Source organism: Culex quinquefasciatus, chromosome 2, assembly GCF_015732765.1.
Source record: "Culex quinquefasciatus strain JHB chromosome 2, VPISU_Cqui_1.0_pri_paternal, whole genome shotgun sequence".
In the NCBI taxonomy this organism is placed as follows: Eukaryota; Metazoa; Arthropoda; class Insecta; order Diptera; family Culicidae; genus Culex; species Culex quinquefasciatus.
In genome coordinates this window covers 64,581,633-64,595,269 of record NC_051862.1, presented here as the reverse complement: position 1 = coordinate 64,595,269, position 13,637 = coordinate 64,581,633, and the positions used below count along the sequence as shown (strand labels likewise).

The 13,637-nt window shown below is 34.5% G+C and overlaps 1 protein-coding gene across 1 annotated transcript; it reads left to right on the top strand.

Moving 5' to 3' along the window:
- Positions 1–400: 400 nt before the first annotated feature.
- LOC6043171 (vesicular inhibitory amino acid transporter) lies at positions 401–10,952 on the top strand. Its single transcript, XM_038257122.1, has 5 exons — positions 401–539; positions 4,671–5,144; positions 5,197–5,365; positions 5,450–5,573; positions 8,631–10,952. The coding sequence occupies exons 2-5, from the start codon at positions 4,907–4,909 to the stop codon at positions 9,813–9,815; spliced, it is 1,716 nt and encodes a 571-aa protein (XP_038113050.1). The 5' UTR covers positions 401–539; positions 4,671–4,906; the 3' UTR covers positions 9,816–10,952.
- The last annotated feature ends 2,685 nt before the right edge of the window (positions 10,953–13,637 follow it).

Here is a 13,637-nt window from a genome sequence, read left to right as displayed (position 1 = left end):
GACTTCAAGAAAAAAACAAGTTTCAACAGTTTTTCTAAAACTCGATTTCAAAAAAAAATCACAATTAAATGTGGTATTCTGTTAAAACAAAAAGCTTGATTTAAATGAAAAAAAAAACAAGAATAAAGAAAGTGTTTGATGTTAAACAATGCTCTGTATAACAATGTCTTTGATTCAACAATTATTGAAAATCATTGTATTTTTTCTCAAACAGTAATTTTAAAAATCACATCCTTATTGATCTCATTTATCCTCGCTCTCTCAACGTGCGCAGCATCCGCACGCACGTGTGTGCTGTCACAATCCCACCCTATCCTATCCTATCCACCCAACTCGAGAGAGTGCAGGAGAGCAAGACATCACGGGACGATGTGCTCCCTCAAATAAAGGACTGGCTCACTTTCCTCCAAAATGGCACTCTAGTCGGTACTGCGGAGTCACGTCGCCCGAGAAATCGCCCCGAAAAAGGACCCAGCCGCGGTTCGTGTCCACCAGTGAAAGTGTCGAAATCGGCCTCCAGCTGCATCGTTCCGCACAAAGTGAGTATTTTCGGGGTGGAAAGTGAGGAATTAGGTGGGGAAAAGTGCAATTTTCCATCGGCCAAAGTCAAAGCGATTTGGGTGGTGGAAAAATTTCATTCACAGCCACCACCCCCACACTTAGAGGAGAGGGGAAAGTGAGAAAACGAGAGTGAGATTTGCCACCCACAAAAAGGGGAGGCAGGTTGAAACAGTGCTTCCTTGTTGATGATTTACAATGACTTTTTACAATTTTGTTAAAGTTTGATATTTTGTTCAATCGTCTACTAGAACAATTGACAAATTAAAGAGATATTATAATGAAAAATCGAAGAAAGTTTTTTTTTTAAATGTGTAAAAGTTATGAAAAATGTTTAGAGAAAGCTCATCTCATCCAGAAACCAACAACTAGAAAATAAATCTAAATTAAAACAAACATTGAAACAAAAAAACTTAAAAATTAACAGCAATCAAACTTATGAAAAATCACCACCTTTTATTGTTGTAAGGGGACAAAACTGTCCCGAGAGTGGAAATGTGTGTCACCTCCACACCATCAATGGTAGCGGTTTTTCCTCAGTGATTTTCCTTTTCCCAGCAGGGGAAGCAAAAGCAAATGTCAAGTTTTGTGTGAATTCGGAAAATGCGCGGGGAAAAATCGATCGACCGCTTGCCGAGGGGAGAAGGTAAATTTTGCTTAAGGTGTTCCGAGCAGTTTGGTACGATCGACGTTGAAATGGTGCGGTCTAGACGACACTGATGCTATACTTTGTGGTGAAAGGTTTTTATGATTTATGACTTTAATATCCGAAGCATATTGGTGGTTTGAAGTTGGTGAAAAATGAGCAGTTATGCAACGATTGAAAATATCAAAAGTATTTGAAATAGATTGATTTATTTAAACTTAAAAAGAGATTATACATTTTTAAAGTAAGCTTTTGATAATTTAAAAAAAACATTACAAAACGATATTCTTGCAATTAGTTTAATTCGTTCAATCTTAATACTATTGGTTATTATTGCCAAAATGTTCCATTGATATAGTATACTTAAAAAAAAACTGGTGCAAGGCACACGTAACCTGCATGTAACAGCTATTCAAAGCTGTATTTTTTTGAATTGTTTTGAATTTATTCCAGTTTTTTTTGTGATATTTAGTTTTTGTGTAAGGAAGAAAATTGCAATCAAATAACGTAACATTTCTCAATTTTTTAATCATTTAAAATTTTTGGATTTCCCTTAATTTTTTCGAGTTTCTTTCAGCGAATAGTTTTAAAATGTTCTCTCTGTTCATAGAATATTGAAAATTAAATGTAAAAAAATTATTCAATATAGTTAAAACACTATATTCCAAATAAAAATTACTTGGTATTGTATGAAGAATAAAATATTACCATCTTTTCATCGAAACCAGAACATTCAAAGTGCAATTTATGCAACCGTATTTAAAAGATGAAACCAATTCAAAAAATATTATTAAAGGCAATCAAAAATAACGGAATGTTTGAATATTTAATTTTGTAAAAAAAAAATTAATCATGTTTCAAGACTAAAAATCGAAACCAATTTTACATAACATTTAAAGTTTACACAGAAAAAAAATTGTTGAATGAATTTGTTTTTTTTTGTAAAAAAAGTTATTAATTATGTTTCAAGACCAATAGTCGAAACAAACTTTTCAAAAAAATTGAAGTTAACACAGAAAAAAATGTGAATTTACCCGACACGGAAAAAATGATTCATCTTAAACTCAGTTGATGTAAACTTGATATTCGACATAAACGGTAAAATCACACGTAAAATCAAGTTTTTTCGTATATTTTGTTTCAATATTACATCAAATTGCATTTAAATTTAAATGTTCAATGACGTGCAAAAGTGTCACATCATCAATGATGTAACATTTGAAAAAAATTGTTGTGCGTAAATTAATTTTTTGCCGGTTTTGCACAGCTAAAAAAGTAGTAATCCAGTTGCGTGTAAAAGGCCTGGGTGTAAAATAAACATTGCATTATTTTATGCAATTTTATGTAATTTTACACCCTAAAATATGTAGCCCATCAGTATGGGAAACCTACTTGGCCGAAATGTCAAGCCCATATTTGCGTTTAACCCTACAGCTTTCTATCGGTGTGATGGCCGAGTGGGCTAAGGCGCCAGTCCTTGCTGTTGGTGATGGGTGTGAATCCCGTCGGTTGAAACTTTTTTTTTGTGTTTGCAAAAATTATACATGCAGTGTGTAATATTAAGTGTTTATTTTGACGAAGGTGATGTGCATGCTTTTGCATGCGATTTTACCATCGGATTTTTTTCTGTGTGGTTTAATCTCATTCTTTAGAATTTCAATCCCCAAATTGCCATTCTTCAGAAATCCATTCACCAAAATGGAACATTCCACAGAATTCTATTTTCAAAAATGACTCATACTCTAGAGTACACAAATCTCCAAAATAAATAATTTCCAAGAAATATTAATTATTGTTGTTATTTTACAAATGAACTTTTTTTTATATCAATTAAAAATATTGATATCATTGGGAAATTGCAGGTATCAAAAATAAGAATATTTACAAAACATACCCTTAATTTTTATAAGATTTAAAAATTTCAATATTTTAAATATGAAAGTTGAGGATTTTATTGTACAAAAAGGAAAGTAAATCCCTATGAGCACCGTTATTCTCATCCATAATTTACCCTTTTTTAATTACAAAATTACTGGGGAATTGTTCAATCTGGGTAATAAACATCTAGGGGATATGTTATTCTGGCAAATGATTTCTGTGAAATGGCATTCTAAAGAACGGTCTGGGAATCATATTGTCAGCAATGGGATAGAACCGTAATTTTCATTTAAACCATGAGCAATTTAATATCATGGCCGTAAAAACATCCATTACAATTGGGTCTTAAAGCCCTATGTAAATGTTTATGTACAACGGTAAAAAACACAATCAAAACCATTTCTGATCACATTTTTTCATTTTAATGCAAAAAAAAATTGACAATACAATTTTTTTTCGATGCATCCACTATGGTCCCCTTGGAACGAGCTGTCAAGTACACAGAAAAAAAAATCATGGTAATATTACATCTGGGAAGGGGTACATCTTTTATGTCAGAAAAAAGGTGTAATTTTACCTCTGGAAATGCTTAATTTTACCACTTTTCTGGTATAATGTCACTTTTTCAGTCTAAATTGAGGTAAAATTATATCATAAAAGAGGTAATATTCAACCTTTTAAAATTAAAGCTTCCAAATTTACACAATTTTTTTCTGTGTAGGTTCTTTCTGCCAAGAGGGGCCGTGAAGTTATTTTTTTAAATTGAATAAAAAATCCATTTTAAATTCTTGGCGTTCGTTCAAAGGGTCATTGTACTAAAAAAATAAGCTTTGTCGTTGTGAACTATAATATCACACATTAAAGCTTAATTTTCGGACCCAATTGATTATAAATTTCTGTACCTTTTCCACTGATAACTAATCAACCAAAATTTGAAAATGTTTTCAATAATTTATTCTAATTCGTTCGCTTTTTGTTTTTTTAAAATAATTATTGGAATTTTTTTTAAAGATTATTCAAATAGGTTTAAAGATTACCTGTAACAAATATTCAATTATTGGCGTGTATCAATTTAAAAATTTAAATTTTGTGTGTGTGTGATAAAATACATTCGTTGTTTTGAACTTAAATAACAAAAAAAATATATTTTATTTGTTTTGGATTATTTTTAATCGACTCGTGCATGTTTGTTATCTCAAATATAATGAGTAATGTATTTAACAAAAAAATAAGATTATTCCTATAAAAACATGGTATAATTTTCTACGACTGAGACGGATTTTTATTTAATATTTGGATTGTTTCAGTAGCTTTCAGTTGAAACGTGTTCTTAACTATAATAGATATATATCCCAACGTTTAATTGCTTCGAAAACAAGTTTTTTTTATCAAAATATTCTATAAACTTATTATTAGAAAATGTTCTAATATTGGTCAAAACATTTTGACGAAAGAAAGTGGCACAATATTTAAATTGGGAGTGGTATTTGAAAATTAGGAAGGAATTCAGATTTTTGGCTCATAGTTACCTCACTGATGATATAAAATCTATGTTGATTCATTTTTCTTCTCCTATGTATTTTTTCAGGGACAACATTCACCGGCATGAAGAGCAGCTAAAGCGCAATAAGAAAGACAACATCTTAAATCAGTAAAATCACTGAAAGTCTTCCAAAATTTAGTAAAGCTTATCGCCAGGTGATTCTTTCACCTTTATATCCGTGTTAAAGTATAATACTTAGAATATACCTAGATTATAAAAATCATATTTAAAACTTAGCTTCTAACTTAACACGAGATAAGCAAAACAAAAACAAACAAAAAATGTCTTTCCTAAACACGATGCGCTCGATGCCCATGCCCCCGGTGAAGAACGTCCTGAACGTGGCCCTGCAGACCGCCCGCCAGGTCGTCCCGTCGAAGAACAAGCAAAACGACTACGAGCAGCCCCAGGGCGATAACATGTCCGGCGGCAGCGGCGGTGGCGGTGGCGTATCTGGCGTGCGGTCTCCACCGCAGGTTCCTCCACGGCCCCAGAATGTGCACTTTGCGGAAAGCGATGGTGAGTTCACAGAATTAGATTTTTGGAATATTTGTGACTCGTTTTTTTACAGGAGACACTGGTGGAACGACCGAGTTGAACCCGTTGAATCCGTTCACGAATCCGAAAGCGTACTACCAGGAGGGTGCGGAACAGCCGGCACCCGGACAGTATCAGGAGACCGGGTTCAACCAACCGAGCGATTTCGACAATGGCTACCAGGCGGGCGGCTATCCTCCGAGGTAGTTTTAAGATAATTTGTAATATAAAGGACATTTCATTTCAATACTAATTTTATCTGATTTCAAAAAAACGTCAAATTCAAGGCAAGGAAGTGTGCAATCCTTTGGCTCCGACAGTACCTTTGCCGGAGGTTGTGAAGGAGAAGTTGCTGGAGGAGCGAAAATCAACGAGTATCAAGCGGCGTGGAATGTTACCAATGCTATACAGGTGAGGTGGTTTTAGTGGTAACCAGTAAACTTCAATATTTCATTTCATAAAATTTTGAACATTTGAACAACAAGTTTAACATTGATTCAAAATATATTTGTGCATTTTTTTATTGTATTTTGTTTTTTTTTCTTCAATTTTGATTGGTCGGGGTTTTGACGATTATCTAAACAATTTTTTTTTTCATAAAATCATATATCTTGAATGACTAAACCATTTTTGCTCGCAACGTTGCAAAAAAAATGTGATGAGTTGGACTTTTAACGAAAAAGATTCTCCAGCAAAATGAGCTTAGAGAAGCTAGTACTTTTAGTTGGATTGATATAATGAAATCCAATATTCATTTGTTTTTGCAAAAAAATATATCTCACAATCCTGTTAATGGATATTCACTATCATTTGATTGATAAGTGCTTTCAGCTATGTTTTTAGAATTTACTAAATATTTTTTATCAAAAGTCTAACTTATCACCTTTCTTCTGTAATGTGGCGAGCTAAAATTGGTTCAGACATTCTAAAGATTTTTTTAAAGTGTTTTTTGCGAAAATCTTTAAAAACGCACTTGTTTTGACCACCCTATTTTGGATAGGATCAATCAAAACTTAAAAATGGGTCTTATTATTTTGGATCAGGAACTCCAATGTCAAATTATAGCCAAATCAGAGCACTTTTAATTTTGATCCTGCTAGTTTGACGTGGAATGGCTGTAATATAATTTTGAAGTTTTGAGTTATTTGGAGCTCTATCAGGGGTCATTCATAAGCCACGCAGAAACTTTAGTGCTTAGTGTGCTGTTGTCCACGTTCCGTACAAAAAAAAATCTATTGGAAATTGCCCACATGAGAGAGGGAGGAGGGATATGAAATTTTCAAAAAAGTGTCCAAGTGGACGGTCCCTTACATGCTCTTTAAACGCAAAAATGGCTCATACATGAGCAATTCCAGCTAAAATCAGGAATTTTTCTGGTACTTTTATACCCGAGCCTCTCCGATTTCAATGAAACTTTTTAGACATGTTATCCTAGGCCATTTTTGTGTATAAGGAGCCAGTTGCACTCGATAATGACATTTGAGAAGGGCGTAAGGGTTTTAAATATTTTTGTATTTTATAAATTAAATATTGCTGTATCTCTAAGTCTTTACATCGTATCAAAAAGTGGTCAAAGACAAACTTGTAGGAAATTGGACGAGCTTTCTGCAAAAATACACTGAAAGAAAAATACACGCCAATTCTATGGGATTTTTTAATTTTTAAGTTTAAAAGTTAAATTTTAAGGTGATGTCACGATTTTTTTTCGCTCAAATTTTTTGTGAAAATAGCCTAAAATGTGACAAAAAGACTCATGAAAAATGCAGGATGGTATGTCTCTCCTAAAAAAATACAAAAATCATTTACTAAAACTGTTTTTTTTTTTGCAAAAACCGATAGTGGGAATCGATTCCCCAGACAATTTTACATAAAAGTCTCCATATTGACCATTGTCCTAAGGCCAATCCTTGTGAAGTTACAGTGGTTTAAAAAAAAAATTAAAAAATAGGGTTTTTAGTGGTTTTTGGCAATTTCTATATGATAGACTTGATTTTTCAGTCTCGTGAATATTTTCACCGGAAAGCTCGTCCAATTTCCCATAAGATTGCCATTGACAGCTTTTTAATTTGACTCGTTTAAATATTTACGTAAGCTTATTTACTATCCAGGTTTCTACCACACTGAAAAAATATTCTATTTTCAGTTATGAGCAATGTAATTACGCTTATATCTGTAAGCTCATACTTCCAGTTGAAATGCTGTCAAAGACAAACTTATGGGAAATTGGACGAGCTTTCCGGTATAAATATTCAAGAGACTGAAAAATCAAGTCTGTCAAATAGAAATTGCCAAAAACCACTAAAAAACCTATTTTTTTCAACATTTTTATTTTTAAAACCGCTGTATCTTCACAAGGATTGGACTTAGGACAATAGTCAATATGAAGACTTTTATGTAAAATTGTCTGGGAAATCGATTCCCACTATCGGTTTTTGAAAATTTTGACGTTTAGGCCACTTTAAAAAAAAACAGTTTTAGTAAATGATTTTTGTATTTTTTTAGGAGAGTCATACCATCCTGCATTTTTCGTGAGACTTTTTGTCACATTTTAGGCTATTTTCACAAAAAATTTGAGCGAAAAAAAATTGTGACATCACCTTAAAATTAAACCTTTAAACTTAAAAATTGAAATATCCCATAGAATTGACGTATATTTTTCTTTCAGTGTACTTTTTTCAAAAAGCCCGTCTAATTTCCTACAAGTTCATCTCTGACCACTTTTTGATACGATGTAACGGCTCGGAGACACAGCAATATTTAATTTATAAAATTCAAAAATATTTAAAACCCTTACGCCTTTCTCAAATGTCATTATCGAGTGCAACTGGCTCCTTTTACACAAAAATGGCTTATATAGGCCTAGGATAACATGTCTAAGAAGTTTCATTGAAATTGGAGAGGGTCGGGTACAAAAGTACCAGAAAAATTCCTGATTTGTGGTGGAATTGCTCACATGCAGACAAACAATTTTTTTGCCAAATTTGAATGTTGTATTTTTTAAATATTTTTGGTTACATATAGACCACACATCGAAATTATTTTTAAGAGTCCTAAAATTTGCGGAACTCAATTTGATCAAATCTTTTATTTTTGCAATCAAAAACATCGTTCCTCAAAAAAATTGGAGTGACGTTTTTGATTGCAAAAATTACAGATTCGAACAAATTGAGTTCTGCAAAAGTTCTAGGATCATCTAGACATCCTTTCAATACGAAAAAAAACTTGCAATTCACTCAAAAAATAATAATCATTCCGATTGGTTCAGTTATGCCCAAGAACCAACGAGCTGAAGTTTTCGTTCCACCTTTTTTGTTGGGATGTTAAAGAGTTCGGTAAAACATAACATTTTTTTGGTAGAATTTTTTTTCAGTAGTTGAACACAGAGGTAACACGCCCCTTTCCTAAAAAGTTCTGTTCAACCCACCCGTTCATGTCTTCGTACTAACCGTACCGCTCTGACTCCCATAGGGCATGTTCATCGTTTCGCTTCCGTTCGCGGTACTCCGTGGCGGTTACTGGGCCATCATCGCGATGGTCGGCATCGCCCACATCTGCTGCTACACCGGTAAGATCCTGGTGCACTGCCTGTACGAACCGGATCCGCAGACGGGCGAACCGGTCCGGGTACGGGACAGCTACGTGGCGATCGCCAAGGTATGCTTCGGCAAGCGGGTTGGTGCCCGGGTGGTAAGTATAGCCCAGATCATCGAACTGCTGATGACGTGCATCCTGTACGTGGTGGTTTGCGGAGACTTGATGGCCGGATCGTTCCCGGACGGTGCGCTGGACACGCGCTCGTGGATGATGCTGTGCGGGATCTTCTTGCTGCCGTTGGCATTCCTGAAGTCGCTGCACCACGTGTCGATGCTGTCGTTCTGGTGTACGATGGCTCACTTGCTGATCAACGCGATCATCCTCGGGTACTGTCTGCTGGAGATCGGCGACTGGGGCTGGAGTAAGGTCAAGTGGCGAATGGATTTCGAAAACTTTCCAATCTCGCTTGGTGTTATTGTCTTCTCCTACACGTCGCAGATCTTCCTACCGACGCTGGAGGGAAACATGGAGGATCGCTCGAAGTTCAACTGGATGCTTGACTGGTCGCACATTGCCGCAGCTGCCTTCAAGGCGCTGTTTGGTTACATTTGCTTTTTGACGTTCCAGAATGACACCCAGCAGGTCATCACCAATAACCTACACTCGCCGTCTTTCAAGGGCTTGGTAAACTTCTGCTTGGTCATCAAAGCCGTTCTAAGCTATCCGTTGCCGTTCTTCGCCGCGTGCGAACTCCTCGAGCGTGCATTCTTCCGCGGAAAGCCAAAAACCTTCTTCCCAGTCGTCTGGGAGTTGGATGGTGAACTCAAAGTTTGGGGCCTCGCCTGGCGGTTAACGGTCATTCTCGGAACGATCATGATGGCAATCTTTATCCCGCACTTTTCGATCCTGATGGGCTTTATCGGAAGCTTCACCGGTACCATGTTGAGCTTTATCTGGCCCTGCTATTTCCATCTTAAATTGAAAGGCCATCTACTGGATCAGAAGGAGCGGGCGTACAACTACTTTATCATCTTTCTGGGCGTTCTGTTCGGCGTTGTCGGAATCTATGACTCTGGCACTGCTCTGATCCATGCGTTCGAGATTGGTCTTCCATTCTAAGCATCCACGAGAGAAGAGCGCGATTGTATAAAACAAATTAACGTGTTGTTGACTATCCTCCGTTTCTCGGTTGAAAGGCTTTCAGTTAATGACGCAACCTTCAGCAATTATACACATATAAATATAGTGTTAATGAACAAAATGTGAACCCTACCGCAGAACATCTATCGTCAACCGTCACGAATGTGATCCGAGTTTGGGTTAGTCAAAAAAAAAGTATAGCTCCGTAATGGGTTTTATTGCAAGCATTAAAAAGTAAGAAACATATCTTAAAGCAAAACAAAATGTATAAAACAAACCAAGATTAGAAACCACGCACGAATTATAGCAACGTTAAGAAAGTATTCCAACTAAAAGAAAATCGAACAAAATGATCAATGTCTTCCTAAATGTTGAACAAACAACACAAGCGGTGATGAAGTGAACAAATCAAATAATCCAACTGTCTTCCAGCGATTGCACACTAACCTGTGCAATCGAACAGTTTAATTAGAAGAAGAAAAAACACGTGCAAATGCAATAAAAACGAGCATTGTAACTACATAAAAAATCAACCAAGATCGTGTGTTGACAATAAATCAAGAAAACAAAACCAGTATTTAAACGATTACAATATTTATCAGCCCCACTTGTAACTGAAAGGGGGAGGAAATAAGCGCTAGAAATTAAAAACCAGATAAGCAAAACATGTGTTAAAAATCTACAACCAACCAACATTAGAGATAGCGGGTATTGAAATGATGTTTACAAGATATTTTAAAGTTTTCATACCTATTGCCAGTAATTGAGTACGTTCTAATCAAAACATGTCTTCCAAGCGTATTTGACAAATTATCAAGAAAAAAATAAGTTATATTTTGTGTAGCCAAATTAATGTATCCAACGTCTTCCAGCAAGAGAGATGCAGTGGTTTTTAGAAGCTATTAGTTTATATCTTTCAAATAATCAAAATCAATTTTCAGTTGAGCTAAGTTTTAGTGTTTCAATGTCGTTTTAGCATGAATGAACTTTGTTAAGCGAAATGTATGTTTGGTTATGTTTTATCGCAAAGTGTTATACAAAACATTAAACTAATTATATTACTGTATTCAAGAATAAAATTATAGGTGTCCAAATAAATCTAGTTAATTGACTCCAGCACTGAGGTTATTCGTGAGATTGAGAAAACGTCCCTGACTGTGAACAAATTTGCAATTTCTTGTTAACTGCATCAACGCAATTTCAGAAATAAAAACACAGAAAAAAAAATTATGGTAATATCCATCAGGAAATGGTGACAGATTTTGTGTCGAAAAAAATGTGTAATATTACATCAGGAATATTTGCTTGAAGAAATTTTGCTTGATTTTTTATTAGAATCATTACGATTTCACAAACTGACTTTTATTTTTATTTTTTTAATCCAAGTGAATCGATTTGGAGTCATAGTCACTTTTAGGTTTTATTTGATTTTTTTATAATATATATATTATAAAAAAAATCAAATAAAACCTAAATTAAAATATATATATTTTTATTTTTGATTTTTAAATAGTAGTTTTTTGCATCAATTTGCAAAAAGAAGATTTTTTCAGCACGAGTCGTACATTTATCCAACGAGGTTCACAGAGTTGGAGTGGTTTTTTTTTTTGCAATTCCGGAAAACACCCTTTGAGTGGAATTATCACCGTAGTAACAATTCAATATGGCGAATCTGCGATTGTAAACAAGCAGTCTATCCCCCTCTTACTTGACGGGCACTGTCACTTGAGCAAAAGGGATAGACTGCTTGTTTACAATCTCAGATTCGCCCTATTGAACTGTTACTACGGAAGTCAAATGTTCATGTGTTTTGTCAATAAACCTTTTGTCAAAAAAAAAAAAATTCGAAAAGTTTTACCTGTCGCGCAAAAATTGCTCAACATTTTTAATTTAGTTTGTGTATTTTTTTCCAATGGAGTGCCCGATTTGCAAGATAGTTTGACAGTTAGCTCCATAAGCTATACATTTTTCACAACCAATCGCGTCTGGTAGGTACTCCATTAAAAAATGGGTATTTTTTTCTAGAGTAGCTTTTTTTCCTGAAAAGTTCTAAGCAAAAATACAAATTTGCAAAAGACACCAAATTGTTCAGAAAATTCATCTCAAAACATAAAGTACAGAGCGGATTCATTTTTCTTAATTTCACACATTTTAACCCCTTTGTTCTACAAATTCCGAGCACGTGGTTTCAAGCTTTTACAACAGTTACCGTCAGTCGTTCCAATTTGCAAATTCGGATTCGCTCATTCGAATCAGCACCCATCAAATCAAAACTGGCATATTAAATGGGCGTAATATTCAATGTTTGGCCCTTTTAAAATGTTAGTCTTGATTTAAAAATTTTCAAAATATTTTTTTCGAATAGATCGGAAAATTTTACGAATGTTTCATGTTATAACATTGAAAATCGGACCATTAGTTGCTGAGATATCGACATTAGAAAATGGTGGGTTGTTTGAGTGAAACTTAGAAAACTTCAATTTTCGTGTTTCTTTTTCTTAAAGCGGCTGTATCTCAGCAACCCATGGTCCAATCTCCCACGTCTCTTAGACAATTTTATAGCAAATTTTCTGAACTTTCAAAAAAAAATATTTTTGGAAATGGTCACTCATGGTCACTATTTTTAAAAATAGAAAAACTACAAATATTTAGCTAAAATCAAACTTTCGGTGGCTATATCTTGAAAACGGAGCCCTTGATCAAAAAATCTGTAAAGCACTTTTCGGTTGCAAATTCAATTTTGCATTAAAAAATAACTTCAAATTTGTTTTTGCATGAAATTTCGATTTTATCCAAAAATCACTATTTTTTCAAAAATTCATAACTCGGCGGCAGATTTTTTGACCATGTTCCTCTATAGCTCAAAAGTTGCGGATTTTTGTCCCCTAAAACATATCAAAAAATCTCGAAAATAAAAAAAATACGAATTTTGGGAAATTGAGTTTTTGTGCAAAAAAAGTTGATTAAAAAATCTGCAAAAAAAAATTTCCGTGTATCTATTTTTTTTTCAATAGTCCTCAACAATACCTACAACTTTGTCGAAGACACCAAATTGATCAGAAAATTCACTCAAAAGTTACAGCTGTTTGAATATTTACATACCATTTTTGTATGGACAGCAGCCAATTTTGTATGGAGACTTGTATGGGTGAACCAATGACGCAAAATCGCTTATTTGGTCATAGGAAAGGCCCCCACAAAGTTTGAGCCAAATCAAAAAATACAAAAAATAAAAATGGTCGAAATCGGCCGATTTCGTAGAGAGTTGCTCAAATTCACTCTGTAGCAGTATATTTTCACAACACCTTCAAAAATTTTTTTGGACACTCCTTTTAGGAATTGAAAAATGGCTTGTTTTATCTAAAATGAACCTTAAATGACTAATACCATTTAAGTATTTTTCAAAGTTAATGTCTGGATTTTTTTTGAAAAGGTTCAATAAACCAAAGTTTTAGTTTTTGCTTTTTGGGTGTTTTTCAATACCCCTGACTCAAGGCGGTTTCAAAAACACCCAAAAAGCAAAAAACTGGAAATTTGGTTTGTTGGACCTATTAAAAAAAAACTCCAGATGTTTTCCACAAAATCCAGCGAAACGTCAACTCAGTAATTTAACTCACTCTCAAATAGAATTTCTCGATTCTATGCATTAGTATACAGCAATTCCCCACGGGAACAGCATGATGCGAAAAAAAAGTTCTCCGATCGAGCTCAATTTTTTTCGGGGGGATCCTTGACCGAAATAATTAGACACGTATTTTTTTGTTTGGCGATTGGGACCATTCATAAACCACGTGGACACTT